Source organism: Dermacentor albipictus, chromosome 1, assembly GCF_038994185.2.
Source record: "Dermacentor albipictus isolate Rhodes 1998 colony chromosome 1, USDA_Dalb.pri_finalv2, whole genome shotgun sequence".
Taxonomy (NCBI): Eukaryota; Metazoa; Arthropoda; class Arachnida; order Ixodida; family Ixodidae; genus Dermacentor; species Dermacentor albipictus.
In genome coordinates this window covers 237,097,737-237,119,934 of record NC_091821.1, presented here as the reverse complement: position 1 = coordinate 237,119,934, position 22,198 = coordinate 237,097,737, and the positions used below count along the sequence as shown (strand labels likewise).

The 22,198-nt window shown below is 47.2% G+C and overlaps 1 protein-coding gene across 2 annotated transcripts in view; it reads left to right on the top strand.

The window, feature by feature from the left end:
- The window catches only part of BBS9 (Bardet-Biedl syndrome 9), a 75,577-nt gene extending 57,327 nt beyond the window's left edge, over positions 1-18,250 (top strand). For both annotated transcript variants that reach the window (XM_065431014.1, XM_065431013.1), the window contains 4 exons: positions 110-292; positions 5,504-5,699; positions 9,283-9,375; positions 17,527-18,250. In XM_065431014.1, the coding sequence (XP_065287086.1) occupies positions 110-292; positions 5,504-5,699; positions 9,283-9,375; positions 17,527-17,636 (582 nt within the window). In that variant the 3' untranslated portion in view covers positions 17,637-18,250. The remainder of the gene's footprint in view (positions 1-109; positions 293-5,503; positions 5,700-9,282; positions 9,376-17,526) is intronic.
- The last annotated feature ends 3,948 nt before the right edge of the window (positions 18,251-22,198 follow it).

Here is a 22,198-nt window from a genome sequence, read left to right as displayed (position 1 = left end):
CACGGTGCAGAGTTGGAAGCCTTTATTTGACTTTCTTTTATTCTTTATGCCTTGGAGAAAATCCTCTCGAATAATATTTTTAAAAATCTTTTCTGTGCTGCTTTTTCAGCTGCTGTCCCTGGGTAAGCGCGCAGTGGAGATAACGAATGAATACAAACGCATGCTGTCAAAGCTAAGTTCAGCGAGTCAACTGCTCATCTTACTACTAAAGCTGAAAACACAAATGAGTACTGAAGACCACAAGCTCTTGCAAGACGTCTTTCATGTGGACCTGGAAGCACCTATTACAGAGGTAGGATTGTATTTAAAAATTATTACATGGCATACCAAGATAGCTTTGGCTTACCAACAGACGCACGCACGCACGTACATTACCACTTATGCAAGTGGCAATGATTCGAGCACTTGTAAATTCAAAGAACAATAGCCGCAGAAAAGCACTAATAGCGTTTGTAACTTTCTTTTTTATAGCAGAAAATGATTTTGAAAGAATATTTTATGTCATTATGGAGGAAGTGCCATCTGCAGGTCGAGTAACCAAGGGGTTATTCTTGAACTACAATATGCACAAGCTAAACATGAAATTCATTGGTCTTCATTGCCATTCTGAACTAGCAAAACGTTCATCACAGACGTAAAATATTTGTCTAAATCGATAAAAAGCTTACTGGGGGAACATTATACATTACACATTAAAAACACACTCATACACAAAAAGATGAAGGATCAAAAAGAAGCGCTTTGCATGTTAGTGAAGTGCTTACCAGTGGTAGCTATAAAACCTTTTAGTGACAGTGAATGAATGTTGCCGGGTAGAGAATTCCAAAGATCTATTGCACATGGGAAAATACTATTTGAATGTGTTAGTACGAGCATAAATCGGTGTTACGTTCAAGGTATGGGAGCTACGGGTACAACTTGCGTTAGTAAATGTGATATAGTTACAGTCAGATAGACCAGAGGTGCAGTTATGAAATGAACGTTTTAAGCCTGCAGTGCGATAACGTGGAAGTAATGGCTCAACGTTAAAAGATTCTTGAGCCTGTGTTGGTTAGAAACTGCGCTTGTAATTTGGAAAATGAAGCGTATAGGTTTTCGTTGAACGGTATTGAGCGAGCTTATTTTACATTGTTTGTAGGAGAACCATTCGACAGATCCCTATTCTAGAACATGGTGAATTAACGTTTTCTATAATAACAGTTTAATATCGCAGGGGGTCGTAGCTAAAGTGCGGCGCAAATAACCTAATTTTTTAGGGCTTTCCCGTGTACATGTTCGATGTGTTTAGACCAAGAAAGATGTTCTGTTAGAATGACTCCTAAGTATTTATATTGAGACACTCTTTTAAGTTGGATGCCATCCAGGGAATAATCGAACAAGATGGGGCTCTTCCTATTGGCAAATGACATCACGACTGTGTTGCTACAGTTGATGTTCATTTGCCACGTTTTGCACCAAGTGCAGAAAGACATAAGGATTGGGCAAGACGGTGATGGTCATCAATGGAGTTAATAGTTTCGTATAATACACAATCATCTGCATAAAGTCTGATTTTAGTTGACGTACTACGCGGTAAATCATTAATATTTATTATAAATAATAAAGGGCCTAATACGGATCCCTGAGGAACGCCTGACGTAACGTCGACAGGAGCTGATTCCACTGAGTTAAAAGAAACAAATTGTGAGGGACATCGAAGAAAACTGGCTATCCAAGAAACAAGACAGGGATGATTGAATATGGCGTTTAATTTTACTAGTACTTTAGAATGAATCACAGAGCCAAAGCTTTAAAGAAATCAATAAAAATGACATCCACTTGATTACCTACGTCTAGATTAGAAGCGATATCATGAATTGAATGGACTAATTGCGTTACAGTACTATAACCACGACAGAAACCATGCTGGGTAGATGCTAGAACTTCATTAGAGTTAAGGAATTCGATTATATGTTTGTGAATAATGTGCTCTAACATCTTGCATGACTGCAGGGTGTGAGAGATATCGGCCTGTAGTTAGAAGTTGTTTATCACCTGATTTATACAAAGGCAGGACTTTGGCTGTTTTCTATTTAGTTGGTATTTCACCAGAGTCTAAGGATTTCTGGAAGATTACAGTAATGTACTGAGCTCTCCATAGGGAGTATCTTACAAGAAAAGAATTCGGTATATCATCTGAACTGGTAAACTTTTTAGTGTCGAGGTTCAAGATTAGGTTTAAGACACCATCAGAACTTATTGCAGTACCGCCTAGTTTATTAGTTTGTGCATCATAACTAAACTTTGGAACTACATAGTTATCGAGGGTGAAAACAGATTGGAATACGAGTTAAAAGCATTCAAAACTACGATGGGGTCGTTAGTAATAGCGTCGTTAATCTTGAAAGAGGTACTGCGCGTTGCACTAGGTAAAATTGATGTCCAGAACCTGCGAGGATTTGATTTAAGTAGTATAGGGAGTTGCACTAAAAAATAGAAATCTTTAACATTTTTAGTACGAGTACGAAGTTCCTTTTTGGCTTTCTCAAGAGGAACTCAAAGCGCAGGATCAGAATGCTTTAATTTAAGAAGTCTCCCGACACGGCGTGACAGGTGCAAGATATCCCAGTTAATCCAAGGAAGTTTATTATTTATCTTTCTTGTTTTTAATGGAAGGTACTTATAGTTGCAAGATTTCACTAACGACTCAAAACAGTCAGCAAGGCAGTCAACATGACATTCGGTAGTGAGCGACAAAAACTGGTCAAAGTTATGTGCCAGAGTATCAGTGATAGACGTATCCTCAGCCTTGTTAAAATCATCAAATGTGGAATAGCTAAAGCGTTCATGTGGGATAGGATAGTTAATGTGCACGAGAACTGCGTTATGGTCCAAGATCCCTTCCAAGATATCATACTTAAAGCCTAAGTGAGCAAGACTGTCACTGATAAACACTAAATCAAGTATGGAGTTCTGCCGCGTATTCTTCTCAACTAATTGTATCAGGTTATGTGACAAAGGAGACGTAATTAAGTCTCTACAAATAGAGGCACTAGTGGCGGAATATGTGAGGGAAGGTCAGTGAATGCCGGGGACATTAAAGTCGCCAAGATTGATTAAGTTGGAACTGTCGAGGCTATGCTCATGTATAAAATGCGAAATATTATCGAACAATCCACTAGGGCTATCATGGGGGCGATAAAGACCACAATTACTAGTGCATAGTCTTCTTATGCACTAGTAACTTGCACCAAACCGATTCTAATTAGCAGGACCTGGTAGATCCTTAAAGCTAAAATCCGAACGTAAAACCGAAGCAACTACATCGCCTTTCTTATTCTGATGGTCATACCGGACAGCAATGTAACCAGGAGGCGTGAATTCTGAGTCTTGAACATCTTCATGAAGCCATGTTTCTGTGATGCATATAACATGAGGTGAACATGAAAGAACAAGTGAAAGTAACTGGGAATTTGTTAGTTAACTTCAAAAGCTTTCAACTTTCAACATTAACTTTCAAAAGCGCAAGATCTGTGGCATAGTGATCAGATTGTCAACCTAGTGATGGTGATATATTCAGAAATCTTGCGCTAGAATCAAAACTAGGAGCTATTACAAAACAATTTTAGCCTCCGTCCCAGTTGTAGCGAACGTTATCTATAAGTAAATGATCGAACCTCATTTTAATAACCGAGCCGTTAGTCCGCGGCTCAACCGAAGCGTCCCATAGCTTTTTACGTACTGCGCGCACTCTCGACGAAAAATCTTGGGAAAGTTTCATGCCGGAATTCTTCAGTTTATAAGCGTTATTCAGCATCGCGAGCTTATCGCTGAAATCAAGAAAATTAAAATGATAGGGCGAGAACGCCCAGGGCGTATTCTGCCAAACCTGTATATATATATATATATATATATATATATATATATATATATATATATATATATATATATATATATATATATATATATATATATATAAACGAGAGAACAAGGGGAGCCGACGGGCTCGAGTTTGTTGATCGTGAACATGTGAAGCCTGAAGCCAACAGGCAATGAAGCCAATACAGCGTCGGGGAAATCAGCTGCGGTTGAAAGTAAATGTGGAATTTCAATTTCAACCTAGCTAATTTCCCCGATGTTTTCCTTGGGTTCATTGTCTGTTGGCTTTCTATATATATATATATATATATATATATATATATATATGGTCGCGGTGTGAACGGCGGCGAATTAGGCCAACGACTGCGTGGACATCCGACGATGTGGCTCCGCGACGAGTGAGGAAGCATGTCCCTGCTGCGATCCGAGGACAGATCGGGTTTCCCAAGTTTCCCATATATATATATATGTATATATATATATATATAGAACACACACACACTTATATATATATGTAAGTGTGTGTGTTCTCAATCAGCGATGTCTTCTATGCTTCACAGAGGTCGCCAGGATTTCATATTTTAGGTAGTGAAGGCAATCAGTGCAGAATAATATATACAAAGCAAACATGCATCGCAAACTACGATGCAGTGCAGTTAACCAGGAAAGAAGGATACCGAAATGATTTCTTTGCAAAACAAGCTTTCGGCTGCAGTGAATAGTGGCACGCCACCAATATAACATTGTCCGACGATTTTGCAGCATTCGCGCAACACCAACTCTGACATTTCCTTCAGTAGACTGGAGTGTATGCGCGCTTGAATAGGTGTCTTATCTCTGAACTTTCGGTATTTTTGTAGACGTAAACTTCCTACAGCTGCGTTATGATTCCTCCGTCTTGACCAAAAGTAGCACTTAATCACGCTAGCGAAGGTACTGTGGAGTCCGCATCAATATAGAGCTGTCGTGATTTCTCATGTCTGCGCAGAGCATTTGCTGACGAAAGCTCATTCTGCTTGCAATGACATACAATGTACTACAAGCTGTCACGCCTTAAAAAAAAAAAAAAGCTATCAGCCTCTCGCATATCCCGAAGTGTTCCAAAAACATCCTCCTCACACTCAGATTAATGATAACTAGCGAGACTGAGAATGGAACTGTTCCTAATAACTAGCCTCAGAGCACTCGGTAACGTCGTACACGCGCGAAAAGCTGTAGGATGATTCTACGTGGCACCTCTTTCTGGCTCCGCAAGCGGCCTTTTCGCGGGCAGTCAGCTGAAATGCTTAGATCGGTCAGCCCCATCGATGCCAAAAGACGTGCACCGTGTCCTGAGAGGAACGAGCTTGCATAAAGCCAAGTCGCCTCCCTGCTAGTAGTGTGTGTGCTTCAAAGGTAAACATTCACTAATATCTATCTTGGTTTGAGCTTTAAAAACATATTGAAAACTTCATTGCTCTATAGGAGAAAAAGAAAAAAAATTCCTTAAGGAATTTACATGGAAGGTGAGGCGCAAGGCAGGTTTCAACATTTTTACATTTGTATGCTCCTCTGAGAGGAGCTATATAACATCGCCTACCTCTGACGAGCCTTGTTCCCTTGGCAACTTCAGTAAATCTCTATTCATTTATTCATTCTCTGCAAGGGCTGGGAGGAGAAGCTGGAAGCGGCCATATGCAGCCAGCTGCAGACGGGTGAGCCTGATGAAGAACTACCACCGGTGCCCACGGAGCTGACGCCTCTCAAAGACGTGACCCGGCTTAAGCAGCTCATCGCCATCATGTTCGAGAAGGTTCTTGATGGCCTGCGTTTGTCGCAGAACGACCCGCCCAGCCGCAAAGGTGGGCTTCTCTACAAGTTTACATGAGAATGAATAATTCGTCAAGAGGCTGCCTACTAGGTGGTTGAAAATGTTGAGCGAATAATGCTCGAGTGGCGCACTAGTGCGTACGAGAGACCTTCTGGCGATATATTTAGTCTCTCTCTCTCTCTCTCTCTCTCTCTCTATATATATATATATATATATATATATATATATATATATATATATATATATATATATATATGGCCTTCATATCTAGCGATAGTTTAGCCTTCTCGCGATATATAAGTCGACAGATTCAACTTTTTCTTAGTCCCACCAGATGCTGTAACGGCAACAGTCCTTTTTTTCTTGTTCAGATAAAAATAAACCGAAGAGTTGAGTTGTCGCCGTTTGCTGCAACGCCTACACCTTTTCGCTTGATTGTGATCGATAATATGTGATGAAAAATAGAGTAAATTGTAAAGAGAAGCAGAAAATCGGCCGTCCGCCAGAACGCCTGGTTTACTTCTGCCTCGTCTTCCTTTCTCGCGCTCGCTGTGCGAGCACCCTATATAGGCCAAATGCGCACTTAGTCTTCACACTCGGCCATGCTGCAAGTTTCCGGCGCGATTTGCAACTACGCAACTTAGCAGGCACGCAACTTGTCCAGGGACTGAAGTCGTTATTGGTGAGCCGTCCAGCGTGCCACCAGTTTCTCTGGCGGGCGGCATTGGCTGTCGCGAGCCAATGCAATAGCACGTCTCGCTGACGGTTACGCCGTCGCAACTGGACACGTACGGCAGAAGATCCTGTACAGTGGATAGCCGCCGCTCTGCTCAACCGTCGCGTGCTTCGCAGTGGTCACACTGACTGATCAAGGCTTGTCGTTGAGCTCGAATCCGCCGAACCTGACGAAAAATAGCGTGCCTTGCGCGATTGATATTTTGCACGTCGCTTGCGGTGTCTTGCGCATCTTTCACCTCTTTTGCGTCCGGGCAGGCCTTTGATGATGATGGCCTTCAGCGAGGCCTCCCTCAGCGCCGTGTGAACGGCGGCGAATTAAGCCAATGACTGCGTGGACATCCAACGATGTGGCTTCTCGACGAGTGAGGAAGCATGTCCCTGCTACGATCCGAGGACAGATCGGGTTGCCCAAGTTGTAACAGCGGCGCCTCTATGCGACCCGGCGTTGATGTGTTTGGGAGCCGTTTCACTGACTGCTGTGGACCAAAAGTGGCCTCGGTGTCTGGAATTAATGGTACGGTGTCGGAAGCTGACACAGAGTCCAAGACCTGTTGTGGAAAAATAGGCGCGCATCCGCAGTCTACTACAAAGCAGGCTGCGAGCCCATCTTCTAAAACCTTTCCGGGTGCAGCTGCAGCGGCGAGATCGTGCAGCTCCAGAGCTTCACTGGGTTGCCGCCACAGCGGCTCGGCTGGCGAAGACTGCCAAGTCGAAGCAGCAGTGGTGGTTTGCTGCGTGTTTACGAGTTGGACCGGATGGCGTTGGATTGTGAAGTGCCACCTGGTGGTGGAACGACACGGGAGCGGTAGTCGTCATGAGCTTCCCACCGTCTGAGGTGGAGCCAGCGGCGACACCCGGTGGGCCGGTTCCTGCGGCGGACCTGCCTGCGGGCCGCTCTGTCGAGGCGTTACTGGGCACGACTGTTTCGTGAAGGTGGTGTATCTGACGAGGTCCGGTCGCTAAGCAGTGCGGGCTCGTCGGAGGCATATGCGAGCGAATGGAATACAGCCATCAAAGCTGTGCTTCATTCTGCCCAGGACGTCATGAGGCTGTGACCCATGGCCGGGAAAGCGTGGACGGCGTTCCTTGGCCGCAAAAGGCACAGAGCACGGCGATAACCATGTCCGAGGCAGCGTGGACGGCATGCCTTGGCTGCTCGGAGATCGAGGGAGCCACAGGTACGGCATCCATGACAAGGGAAGCGGTGACGGTGTTCCCTCGGCGGAAAGCCCCAGGACACCGAGATGCAGAAGGACGCAAGACCTTCGTAGTACGCTGCTCAAGGCTGGAGTGCCTTAAGACTGGGCTTCCGTCGGCTGCGCCATTGTAAAGAGAGAATCAGACAATCGGCCGTCCGCCAGAACGCCTGGTTTACTTCTGCCTTTTTTTCTTCTGCCATTTCTTTCCTGCAAGGAGCCTGAACAGGTGAAAAATAGCAGTCAGTCGCTTCTTCACGTGGTTCATGTGAGGAGTGCAGGACAGGTCTCTCTTAGTCGCAGCCCCCAAGCAGCCTCCTTTAATGTCTGTATTCCAGTGGATGTGCGTCACGACGCTGCCGGTTTAATTGCGTCCTCTTGTCTTTTTCCGAAAGCGACTGAACGTCCCGTTTCTGATTATTATGTTTCCGCACGTTTTTCCTTTCGTGTGGAGCGCGACGAAACTTGGGAACGTCTTTACGTACTCTTGTCAAGTATGTGCAGCCTTTGCCAAAAGTCTACAGGCACGCCTTCGCCATACAGTATGTCGTGCTACTGTGTGATTTAGTTCCTTTGGCGCTCTTGACGCTCCAGACATCTGGAGCGTGAGTGCGAGAGTTCTTTTTCATTCTCTAGGGCGTTGGAACTTATGCCATACTACCATCTCAACTTACTTAAATAGCCCGTATCACAGGCAACGTAGCTGTATACACTTTTAACGGATAGTACAAATGCATTCGGCGAGCTCTTCTTTTGTGAGCATGAAGTGCTTGTAGGGAGTGCTAACCCAGTTTTAGCAAGGTCCCGCGGGCACTTGCCGAGTGGTGCCGATCTCCTTGATGTCGTTGAAATCTGGTTGTGCCTCGCCAGACCCATGCTATGTCTATGGTAAAGTTTCGGCGTGCACCATCTATCGCCGACCTTCGGGCAACAGTGAAAGTAACAGGAAAAAGAAAACAGATGAAAGAAAATTCTGCACCGGGGCTAGAACTGGAAATCTAATTAACTACATGCAGATTTTCTAGTCCTTGCTTTATAGTATAGCAACCATCAGCTATACTTGCAAGCGTGCAGATCATGCCTGAGGAGAAAGAGTGGCGTGCTCTTTATTTTTAGATTTGTTAGGGCCTCATCGGGGCAGGTTTGTGCTCTTGCATCGAAAACTAGTCTCTCCACCCCTCCCCCGCCATTGGTGCTTGTCACAGTTTTGCGAGGAAACAACTGCGTCCATGCTTTGTCGATTCCAGAGAAGAGACAAGCTTGTATAGAAGATCAGCAAGCTTGGGGCGCTTGCTTGCTGATTGGAATTGGCAAAAGTAGTTGCACAGGGTCAGTTCAAAGCGAAGAAGAGCGAAACGTTGAGGATGAAACAGAAAGTCGAGGTACAAAATGCCCTGAAGCACCGATGAAATGACAACAGCTACGTATGTGGGTGCGCCTGATGAAAGCTGCGGGCAGGGTCACTACAACGCACACATTGTCTGATCTCATTTCATGCGTCGTTCTATTTCCCGGGCCACGGAAGTTGTTTTCGTATTCTCTGTAGTTTATGTGGCGTGTCGCCTTTTTTTCCCTCTCATTTTTGTCTGTGCTTACGTCTACGTCTTCACACACAAAAAAGTAACAAGAAGAAAGACATGTTCGCCTTTTTTCAGCTAACTTGCCATGTTTTGCTTACAGTTGACAACCAAAGCAAGGAAAGCAATCACAAGGAACCCAAGCCGGAAGTTTTCTCTTTGGACAGTGCTGCCACAATGTCATCACCAATACCAGGTGCGAAAATAACCTATGCTGCTTTTGCCCATGAGGGATTATCTATTTGTGATGACTTCAACTTGAAATGGACGCTTTAGCTTGTTAAAAATGCGTATGCTTATTTAAATATAGGCCGATATTAATACTTCGTTCAGCAACATCTTACCAAACTTCACGCCCGATCTACAGAGTGTCTGGAAAGTAGGTGCCTATTTTGTAATTTCTCAGCTTAGAAGTTACAAAATTTTTGTCTGATAAGTTTTATTTGCAAGATTATCAAGAATTCCTATGCTGCTTCAAGTCTACAATGGAACGTTTCTGAGAGTTGTTTGAGTGTGTGCTTGTCTGGGGGCGCATGTGCCGTTTGTGTCTATGATCATTGTGTATATCATAGCTTCTGTAGAATAATTAAAGGGGCTACGACCAACGCTCTGTGGAGGTCACTTCGCGAGTGCGACTACAACAAAAAAACTGAACTGCTGCGTGAGACTGTTTCCGGGCGGCGGCGTATACAGCGGCCGCGCACGCAGGAGCCTCGAAGGAACGATTCTCACTCGTCGGGGTTCGCTTCAAGACTGAACGTTTATTTTACAAAAGACATCGCAGTGACTAGAAAGGAAGAGAAAAGAGAATACAAAATCCAAGTTGTCCGTTGGCCGCACTGACGCCTTCGTCCTTCTCGGAAGCGCCGGCCATTTGCGCCCAGCAGGCGGTCCGCCGAAAACGCGGGGCACGGATCAGGTTGCGGGTCGAGGCGCCGGTCGGGACACCAGCCCAGCGGGGCGCCCCCTCGTCCGTTCGCCGGCCCCCCCAACCATGGTTGCAGCTAGAAACGCGCGACGGTCGCTACCAATTCTTAACAACCTCCCCCGCAATGAGCGTCGGCTCATTCCTCCCCTAGTTCAAGCGGGTAGAGGGCTTGGACCGGTCGTCTCAGCAGCTTTCGGTCCGGCATAGAAATCTTGCATGCTCGAACTCGGCCGTCTCTTCCAGGAATCGTCTCGACAACCCGGCACAGCTTCCACTTCTGTCGCGGAACCTTCTTTTCCCCGAGTAGAACAATGTCCCCTTCCCTTATGCTTCTCTCTTTTCGCTGAGCGGTAACATGAGCAGAGCGAAGCTCTAGTAGGTATTCCTGCCTCCATCGTCTCCAGAATGAATCGACAAGTGTCATACGGTGTTGCCAACGTTTGGTGAGCGCAGCCTTCGTAGATTCGCAGGAGACCGTTTCTCCAGTGCTAGGCAAACTTGTCATTCGGCGCCCTATTAAGAAATGCGATGGCGTTAGGGGCAGGAGCTCCCCCGCGTCCGAGTGAAGGAACGTGAGCGGGCGGGAGTTCACAACCGCCTCGATCTGAGTGAGGACGGTGGTCAAGCTGTCATAATGCAAGGCACTTCTTCCGAGGACCTTTCGCAGCCCTGATTTTCTTGGAACGGAAAGTTTTCTTAAGTCAGGAAGCTGTTGACACCACTTGTTCCACGTTTCGAGGATGTCTGACGGAAGTGTGTCATCCCATTGAGCACCTCGTTCCCATAGGCTCTGAAACATAATCTTAGTCGTGATAGTGATGGGCGCAAGGAATCCAAATGGGTCAAATATGCGAGCCGTCGCTTGTAGAAGGAATCTTTTTGTGTCCTGACGCTGTTTTAGAAAGTCAATCAGGGAACTCATTTCAAACGTGAATTCATCGGTAGTCGGTCTCCACTCAACGCCAAGGATCTTAGTTACGATATGTGCTGAAATTCCGTGTTCGTCTCCTGACTCTTCTGACCATTCTGCTGCAAGGTTTGGGTCATTGGTTTTCCATTTTCTCAAATTCATGCCTGCCATCTGAAGAATATGTTCCGCCTCTTTGCATATGCGCCTAGCGTCCTCTAGAGTATCGGCACCTGTGACCAAGTCATCCACATACACGTCGTTGTTTAGCATGCTTGTTGTCTCCGGAAAACTATCCTTTGTGTACTCTAGATGGTGCTTTAGTGTCGCGGCGAGAAGGAACGGACTGGATGTTGCGCCGAACGGGACCCTCGTCATCCGGTACTCTCTGATTGGAGCGAGAGCTCGTCCCTGTTTTGGAGTACTTTCATACCAGAGGAAACGAAGGGCGTCCCGGTCATCCCTTTTAAGCTCAATCTGCAAGAATGCCTTCTCGATGTCGGACATGATCGCCACATTGTGTACTCGAAATCGAGTTAAAATATCCGACAGATTTGGGTTCAGATTAGGCCCGGCGAACAGGACGTCATTTAGAGACAGTTTTCCCGGCGCTTTAGATGACGCATCGAAGACGACCCTTAATCTTGTGGTCTGACTGCATGGACGCGCCACGCCGCGGTGAGGCATGTAATAAACGGGCCCTCTTGGGGACTCACCCAGTCCGGTGACCTCTTCTGCGTGTCCAGCAAGCACGTAGTTCCGAACTGCCTGGTCATAATCGCGCATAAGGTCATTGTTGCCCATCAATTTTGTCGTCAACGACCTGAGCCTACTGAAAGCCGTGGCTTTGTTATCTGCCAAATCGGCAGCATTCTCTTTCCAGGGAAGGGAAACTTGATATCTGCAGTTGTTCCTGGAGACGTTCTCCCGAAATTCCCGCAAAACTTGGTTGTCTTCCACGTCGGCCTCTCCTTCGTCGACAACACCAATGTGCTCGAGCTGCCAAAACGATTTAAGTTGAGCAGCAGTGTCGTCTTGGTCTTCCTCGCCGATGACAGCCACGCGCAACACTCCCACAGTGGACACGTACGTTGCTGTTGATTCTGTGGTGTGCGTTGTCCCCTGCAGGGTCCAGCCAAAAATGGTCTCCACGGCTACGAGACCGCTGTCCAGGCGTCTGACACCACCGGTTGTGACCTCCCAGTAGTAATCGGATCCCAGCAGCAGCCCTATTTCTGCTCCATCTTGCGTACTGTCGGCGAGTTCGAGGCCTTGCTCTTCGAGGTAGTTGACGGTGGGAGCTTCAGGTGCTGGCACGATGTCGCAGCAGATTTGCGGGATCTCAAGCGCTTCAACGCGGATCTTTCTTTCGTTGTGTCGACTGCACAACCATAACTCCACTCGGCGGCACTTCATTCCTGAAGACGGCTTCTCGTTTCCAAATGTCATTATTTTCAGGGTCTCCTCTCCCATCACACGCAGTCCCATCTTCTGTGAAACCTCTTTCTTGATAAAGGTACGCTGACTTCCGCCGTCAATCATCAGCCTGACTATCGCTCGCTTCTCCCTACCCTGAACCCACGCTTGAGCCGTCTGCAGAAGGACACGGGTTCTCTTCTTGGTGCCTTCGACCTGCAGCGAAGACTGTACGATTGTCTCAGTGAGTACAGTCTTCTCTTCCGACTTTCCAGTCGCTGGTGGTCGATTCAGGTTACACAGGGCTGCAACGTGCCGGCCGGAACATCTTTTACATTTAAGCCATCTTGAGGTGCGGCATTCGTATGCTCGATGACCTGCCTTGGCGCACCTAAAGCAGAGTCTTTCCCGCTGCACAATTGTCCTCTTCTGATCCGCAGTCAAATCAACTTCACAGTCGGCGGTTGAGTGGCTGCTCGCTTCGCATAATTTGCACTGTGTTTCAGCTTTCCTGACGGCAGTTAAAACCGACGCGGACGCCTTCTTTTCAGGAATATCCTTGCGGATCGGGCGACTCAGCCTGTCGGTGCTCAGCTGTTGACGGGTTCCACATTCGGCCCTCTCTCGACTTTCTACTTCGGTCTTGAGGAAACTGAGGAAATTTTGAAGATCATCTCCTGGCGCGACTGCAGATGTTGTCTTTTGTCTGCAGTAACCGAGGCAAAGCTCATTCGGGATGTTCTTCCGTAAGACTGTCAATAAAAGCACTCCATAAGTGCTCGACGCCACACCCAATGCCTCGAGACTCCGAACCCCCGTCTGTACCTCATCGTAAAGGGTCCGCAGCCTCTCGGTGTCGAGGATGTTGTGGACAGGTCGGATGTTGAGTAACCTCGACATGTGTTCTTCAATTATAACGTCGTCCTTCCCGAATCTTTCGACCAATGTCTTCACTGCAATTTCATAATTTCGGTCACTGAGTGGTAGCCCGTCGATAGCGGCTGCTGCCTTGCCGGTGAGATAGCTCGTCAAGTACTGAAACTTGTCAATTGGATGTAGAGCTGGATTCTTATGGATGGTAGACTCGAACTGATTCCAGAATCTGTGCCATGAGAGCAGGTTTCCGTCGAATTTGGCGATCTCTAGCTTCGGAAGTCTTGTCGTTGTCGACGGTAGCTGAAGAGTCGTCGTAACTGCATGCTGGACGGAACCTGACTGTGCGACGTGGTCAGAGTTATTTCCTGTTTCTGATGGTGTACTTGACCTCGTTTCGCTCGCGGCTCCACCTCTCAGTGCCCCTTTTATCCTTGTTTTCATGTTGCAAATTCTCAAGCTGTACGCAGCGCACTCTGTTAATACGGTGTCGAGCTCCTGTAGGTCCACTTTCTTTTCTATAGCGTCGTTGACTGCTTTAAGCTCTTCAGCTTGCTCAAGAAGGATGTCCAAATGTTCTTCAAGCTCACCGGTTGATGCTTCTGTCGCTTGAAGTAAGGTGCTGGCCGCTGCCATGGTAGTGTCGATGGCTTGTCGCAGGGCCGCTTGCTTCCTTTGTAGTCGCTCCATGATGCAGGCGAAGTTATTCCAGATGTAGCACTCCCGGGTTTCGGCACCAGAAAATGTAGAATAATTAAAGGGGCTACGACCAACGCTCTGTGGAGGTCACTTCGCGAGTGCGACTACAACAAAAAAACTGAACTGCTGCGTGAGACTGTTTCCGGGCGGCGGCGTATACAGCGGCCGCGCACGCAGGAGCCTCGAAGGAACGATTCTCACTCGTCGGGGTTCGCTTCAAGACTGAACGTTTATTTTACAAAAGACATCGCAGTGACTAGAAAGGAAGAGAAAAGAGAATACAAAATCCAAGTTGTCCGTTGGCCGCACTGACGCCTTCGTCCTTCTCGGAAGCGCCGGCCATTTGCGCCCAGCAGGCGGTCCGCCGAAAACGCGGGGCACGGATCAGGTTGCGGGTCGAGGCGCCGGTCGGGACACCAGCCCAGCGGGGCGCCCCCTCGTCCGTTCGCCGGCCCCCCCAACCATGGTTGCAGCTAGAAACGCGCGACGGTCGCTACCAATTCTTAACAGCTTCAGTAGCATGCCAGGCTGTCAGCCGGGCAAACGTCTCCATCTTTACATTATTGACAGCATATATCTCAACCCTCTCATGTAAGAGCGCCGGACTGCTTTGCACATGCCGATTACACGCGAACAAAGCTGCGTTGGCTACACGTATACAGTAGTAGCAACTACGTGTTGTACGGCGAAGTGACAATAATTCCATACACAAGTATACAGAGCGTGCCGCACAGGGTGGACTTTTAGAAGTGTTAGAACATAACTGATTTAATGCAAATCGTTCTTTGGATTATCCCAGGAATATTTCAGTAAGTATAGATAGCTTCTTTTGTCGCATTGTGACAGGCTTCATAAATAAAAAAAATCAAGTGTCCGATGGTGAGATTTAACCTAGGCCCCCCAGCACGATTGCCTGATGCTCACACCATTAGGCCACGATCTCATTTTTTTTTCTTTATTGCCACACTGAACAGCACAAGCACAGAGAAAGATACAATAGGAGGACCAATCTCTATGAACTAGCTTTGCAGATCCAGTTAATATTCACGCATGTTTAACAATGCTTCAGCTCTTGGGAGCCATTCGGGGTTTGGGGTATGCAACTGGTGCACAGCTTTAATTCTACTCATACTGTGCTTGAAATATTGGCTTATCGGCTTCACGTCTATGTCAGCATTCCGACCTGCCATCCTAGATCGCCAAGCAAACAATTATAGATAGATCTGCGTGATAGTGTCTCACCAGTTCCACTGCATAGATCACACTATTCTGCAGAACCATGGGCAAATGTTCTTAAGCTAGTTAAAAAGCATGAATGTACCTGGAGGGGTTAAACATTTTTATTAAAATTGTGCAACTATACGTTAGATGTGAATACTTATCTGGAGGAAAATAGATTTTTTGTACCCTGGGAGATTCACTGCTTCATTTGTCGGAAGCCAGAACCGATCGAGCATGTATTTCTATAGATTGTTGTAAAGCAATTTTCTTTTAGGATATCTTACAACCTACTTTAAAAAAGGACCTACCTGTGGACGCTTTCGGCATGAGGTTTTTGCCAGTTGAAGATGTGGATGGTATTCCATTTGACCTCATTGTGCTCTTGGGCCTCCACAGCATTGAGCCGCGATCGCACGCTTATGTTTCTCTCGTGCAATGCGAGTTAGGTCTGTTTCAGACGTCTGGCACGTGCAACATGCCGGATAGTACGAGCGAGCGAGCACGAGCGCGTGAGCCCGTTTTCGTTCGGCCACCTGCTCGGGAATGATACATTCGAGTGGATAATCAATCTCACCAGTGTCTTTCGCGTGCATCATGTCGCATTCAACAAGTTGCTTATGGGCAACCAGCGCTGAAATTTCGCGCGCCGACTGCAGCGCCGTAACACAGCCTGGCGAGCGGTGGGCACAGTTTACAGTAGCACATGCTACGATTTGGCATGGCCAAATTCACCGCTCATTTTGAAGCACATGCGTCCAGCAACTGATCTGTCTGCAGGCACCGACGTGCTAGAACGCAACAGCGCATGCGCTCCTCGCAACCCACATGGCCATGGACAGAATTTGGCTGCGAGCTTAGCAAACATTGATGAAGCGCGCGTCCGTTATTGCTAAATATGTCGTGATGCTCGTGGCCTCCTTACCGGGCGGTGTCAGCATATTTTAGTTACACACTCAAACTGCCGTAGCGCCTCCTGGTCAGCGCTGGTTCCCCATAAAAGCGAGAACGTGCCAGTTTCTCCCATTCTACCCTCGTGGCTGCCGGCGCGTTGGGACACTGCGGTAGACTATACGCCGCCTTTGTGGTCGGCCCAAATCATGACGGAAGAGGCGCTCCGGAACGGTTGCGCAGTGGTATCGTGCGCGCGTTCGGTGAGCAAGGTCGGCTGCAGTCGGATGACGGCGAAAACGCGTGCTGCTGGCCGAGCGTTGTCGATGAGATAAAGAACGCCCTGCCGCTTCCTCGTCGCCAGTCACGATGCAGCCGACCTTGTTCACCGAACCCACGCTTGAGAGCAGCGCGATACCACTGTGCTAGCGCTCCGTCACGTGGCTTTTTTACATATTTCGCGGGCTTTCTTTGCAACTCGGGAAAAAAGGACTACTCGATCGATGGTTTCTGAAGGTGCTCTACAAGTGTGCGCATCATACTTGGAGTCCTCAGCCAATGATTAAAAAGTTAGGTAATTAAACTTAATTATTTAGTGAGCTATGGGGAAAAGGAAAAGAATTGTCTGAGTTCCTATAGGCTATTGTGAATAGTATGCCTTCGGTTCAGTTCGCTTCCGACGCGCCTTTCATTTTTAAATTCTTCGCTCAAGTTATGTAGGACACCCTGTGTATATTTTTTTATTGCCAAGGGTGTTTTGATATATCATATAGTCAGCGATAAAGGAGCCCACATATTATTTTAAAAATTTTAGGTGGTCGCCAACACGGTTGTGTGTGTGTATATATTAAATCAGTGGAGCATAGAATCACAGGATCCGGCACAAAAGTAGTTTAAATAATAGAAGCACGTAGGAAAAATAACAGGACCTTACTGACGTTTTGGCCGGGGTCCGGCCTTCATCACACACACGCACGCACGCATGTATATACATATATAATGAACGAGAAGAAAGGGGGTTAACCGACGGGCCCGATTGTTTATTAGTCATATTAGACGAATATATATATATATATATATATATATATATATATATATATATATATATATATATATATATATATATATATATACATAAATAAATATATATATCAGTAAATAGAAATTATTTAAGCAGGCTACCTTTCAAACGTAAAGAACTTGAGCGATGCCACAAGTTAAACAGAACAAGTACTTAATTTCAACACATTCACTGGTTCTGTTTACCTTGTAGCATCGCTCAAGTTTATATAGATGTAATGCTGTCAGAAAAAGGAACGAGAAAAAAGCGAAAGACGGAGTCTCTTTCTTCGTAAACCTGTACACCATGACACTTGGAGTTAAGGTAATCGCAAACGATTTTGTTCTTTCCTTAGGGCCATCGACAAGCAAGCCAGTTCACGACGAAAATGATCTGCAAGAGTGGATGGCTGATTCCCAAGAAACGGAGAGCTCTAACAACAGCTTTCAGCAGAATAGTGCTTAATTTTGTACCCTAGGAGGTTGCAATATAAAAATGAAGAACATGGCACGTGCGCAGAAAACGACCTGGCACGGGCATTCTTGCTCGTGCGTCATTCTGTTGTTTATGTGATGCACGCTGCCTGTTCAGAACGCGCACATATTTTGCTGGGGACCCCTGGTAGCAATTAGATGCAATAATGTCTGCAGTTTCGTGAGTTACAAAGTGTATTGCTACCTCACTGCCGACGACCACATGGGCATCGGACACACGCATACTTTACATCTATGCATGGGTGTGCGCCTAAGCGCGTCGAGAACGATCATACCGAGACGGAGTACGATCATGATACAGGAAAAACAAAGGCCAAATATACACGTTTGCAGCAATTCTTTAAGCTGAAATCTTTAAAGACACACTAACGAGAAAGACTAAATCTGTCTCCTAAGTTCATGTACTACGCGCCGCCTGCGTGCGGTTGAAATGATGTTTCACATCCGCCGCCATAATCGTTAGTGGCGCTGGTCAACACTTCCAATGTGTGATCTAATACACATACAGAAATTTCCAAGAAAGTGGATGAGCAGTGGGAGCTAGGAGTGACAGAGTAAAAACTTTATTGAAAATAAATAAAGTAAGGCACGATGGTTGCAGCCCTTATTTCAGCGCCCCACTGGCACGAGCGGCTCGCTGGGCTTGGTCCAGAAGAGCCCATTGGCTCTCCCGACCCACGTCCGCAAGCCATGCCTCCCACTGCCTATTCTTCATTAGTGAATGTTGCTGCATTATGGGGCTGTCTACGTGCGGATGCCTCTCAGGGCATTCCCATGTGATGTCTTTTAGTGTGGGTGTGCCTGTGCACCACGGGCACTCGTCAGTGAACTTCGTATCCTGTGTAGGTGGTGCAGGTTTGGGTATACCACGCCAGTTGGCTGTTTAAATTGGGGTGATGATGTCCAAGACGTCTCCGCTCCTGGTTTTGCTGTAGGAGGATGTCACGAGAATTCGGTGGAAAGTCGTCACTGCATGGGCCATGCCGTTGCTCGGACGTGTAATCCTCGAGCAATACGGTCTGCCTTCGCGTTTCCTGCCAGTCCCTCGTGTGCCGGACGCCATATGATAGTGTGGTGCCCTTGTAGTTGATTGTCTAAAATTTTGATTATTGATTGGGGTACCGTTCTGTTTAGAAACCGGCGGCAAGCCGCTTGTGAGTCGGATAATATGACAGCCGAATTGGTTTGGCGCTCGGCGTCTTGAATGGCCATAGCGTTGGCTGCAGCCTCTGTCACGCATGCCGAGGTGGTTTTGAAGGGTGCCATTATTGTGTTGTTCTGACACCTAGCGACTATGGTGACAGTGCCTGAGCTGGTTCGACTGGCATCCGTATAATAGACTCTCGGTCCCATGCCAAATGTTTGTCAAGAGTCTTTAAGCTTGCTCTGCGTCGTCCGGGATGGTACTTGGGGTGCATGTCTATGGCAATTGGGGTCAGTGCGATGTGCGATTGAACTTTGCGGTCTATCTGTGCCGTTTCCTCTCTCCAATACTATATAGGTCTCAGGGGAAAGCCTAACCTCGCTAATACTTCGCTGCTTTGAGTTGAAGAACGAAGTCGTTCTTTCTGAGCATATAACGTCGCGACTGCGCGCTCGTCAAAAGTATTGTGCAGACCCAGACCCTTGAATCTCTCTGTGCTAGCGCATTTTGGAAGGCCAAGGGCGGCTTTGAAGGATTTTCTTATTATTGTGTTTGCCTGTGGGATCTCTTGGTTTGTCAAGGTCTGATACGGAAGGGCGTATGTGATGCGGCTGATGGTATCTCCCTCAGTTAGGCCATCTCTGCTTCTTGCCACTCTCCGCATCGTTCTGGCCACGTTTCCTGTGACCTCCTTTCGTTTTTGAGGGGTGTGGGATGTTCCAGTGTTCTGCTGTATCCACATCCCCAATATTCTTAATGTCTCCCCTTCACGAATTGGCGCCCCGTCGAGAGTCAGAGTGACTGGCACCCAGCGCTTATTTTTGCGTATTTCGCATGCACCCGAATGCATGTGTGTGTGTATATATATATATATATATATATATATATATATATATATATATATATATATATATATATATATATATATATATATATATATATATATATATAGCCCGGTGTTGCACCATCTTCGGGATCCGCCCACGTGTCAAAAATTGTTGGTTTACGCGCGGATGCGACCTGCCAGATCCCAGCCATATACAGCTTCGCTGCAAAATTTGCTGGAGTGGAGGGGCCGCTCTTCAACTGAAACCAACGCCGCGATATCGTGGTGGGCAGAAAGCACGGCGACCACCGGATTGTGTGTATGACTGCACAGTGCGGTGATCTTTCCTGGACAGAACTGCCTCTGCAGCACCTTCGTATGCGTGCAGCCCGATTGCAGCGAATATGGTTGGATCCTGCGTGTTGGATTTAGTCATTTATTCATTTATTCAAGAAACCTCACAGGCTCCAGCAGGAGTATAGTGTGAGGGGGGGGGATTTTACGATATGTATGTTCATAAATGGAAGCATTATAAGGAATGGAAAGAAATAACGAGTATATGAGACATATACTAAGGTACATAAAACGAGGTGACGTTACACAATAGTTAGCTGAACGCAATATACACTATCGCAATGAATGGCGACATACACAATGTAAGGATAGATAATTTAACACGGTCAAATTTTACAAAAGTAATGTAAGGGCGCATCTCTTGACATTTTCAGTTACAGAAGTTATCGAGAAGCGTGTACATAAATAAGGGAAAATTAATGAAAGCAAATGGTCACGAAAAAATAGTGGTTACTTCAAGACGAAACTTAACAGGGTCATGAATGTGGACAGCATTATCAGGGAAACTATTCCATAGTTCAATTGCTAGTGGTAAGGTTGATGAAGGTGTGTCTGCGCCCAAAGATGCGTTTGAAGGAACGGTTGTTGTGCAGACGGCGAGTCGTTGATAACCGTTGAGAGAGAGGGCGCTTTGGTGCTGACGGTTAGTTATTTTATGAAATACACAGATTAGAGCAATCTTTCTGCCTGATTCTAGGATTGAACCATGCTCGCCTCCTACAAATAAATGTTGGCCCACCCCCAAATTTCAGTTAAGTAATGGTGATCGTTAGCGGGAAAAATTTTCACCGACGATTACGATACTCCATAATGCGAATTTTGAGCGCAGCTGTGCAGGTGTTTTGAATTCGCGGTATATTGTGGCAAATAATTTGATTCTGAACGACAGGGCGCTCTCAGCGGCGGCGCTGAGCCTCTGCTCGGGCAGCTCGTCATGGTTCCACTGCATCCGCCACTCCACTTTCCTCCTCGCGCCTCTTTGCTCGCGCCGCTTTTAACGCGATATTAGAGAGTTTTAGCCCAGCGGGTTTACGGCCAGCGGAGCGGAGCGGGCGAGCGGAGACGCGACTGCGCATGCGCACCACGCTGAGACGGCCAGCGGTTTTACGGAGCAGCGTTTACGCCCGCTGGAAAGCACTCCCCAGCGGAGGGTATACGCAGCGCGCGAGCGTGCGTAAGGGCGCGCGGGCAGCCGCGAACATGAACGCCGGCAGTTCTGCATCGAAGACTGCGACTGCCGCGCTGACCCGTACATTAGTACTCAGTACATTATTAACAAATAATGCACTGAGAACATGTAATGTATTTTTATTCAACATTTCTTGCATAATAAAAGCAAAAGTAATTCAATTTCATTTCTCAGTAACTCCTATTCGAACCACTAGGTGGGGCAGCAGAGCGCCCCGCTCTTTACCCCGCTCGAGCGGGTGATCCGCTGGGCTAAAATTCTTTTTTCGCGAGCCGCTCCGCTGGCGCAACGGTGGAGACCGCTCCGCTCCGCTGGCCGTAAACCCGCTGGGCTAAAACTCTCTATTAAGGGCCCGTGTCGCAGATGATCCGGCGTCGGCGTCCCGCGTCGGACGTCGTTTCGGCAAAACTATTTTTGCATCACCCGTACCCAAGCCCTCCATGTGGCGCAAGGAAGCTTACACACAACATAGAGACATGATAGCGTCGGATTGTAATTTGAATATACGAGAGAATATGATTCTGTTACGCAAAAAGCTCAAAAGCCTTTTCCAGCGTTTCTACCATTTATAGACCGGCCACGGCGTCCGCAATTTGCGCGTGAATATTTTGAAGGCCACGGAGCGGCGTGCCCGTTTCCTGGCAACACTTCCAGATGGCGCTCGCCTCCGCCGCATCGCGGCCCACGCAAGAAACCGCGTTTCTACCAGAAAGCCCGCCTTCGTGCATAGCGCTCGCCGCGAGCGTTTCCCGGATAAATATTACGGTTACATACACCGCAGTTGCCGGCGGGAAGCGTGAGAAGTAGTCGGGGATCTTTGAATGCTATTGCGCTCCACTCTTAAAAGCGAAGCTTAAGCGTCTTCCAAATTTCTTACAGCGAAGCTGGTTACCTCGAGCCCCCGTATGCACCTCCCGCATACGTGCCCAGGACGGGTACGCTGGGCGGCTTACGTCCGTATTGGCGACATGGCGCGTGGACAGGAATGGAGACGGTAAAAGAGAGAGGGAAAGAATGTGG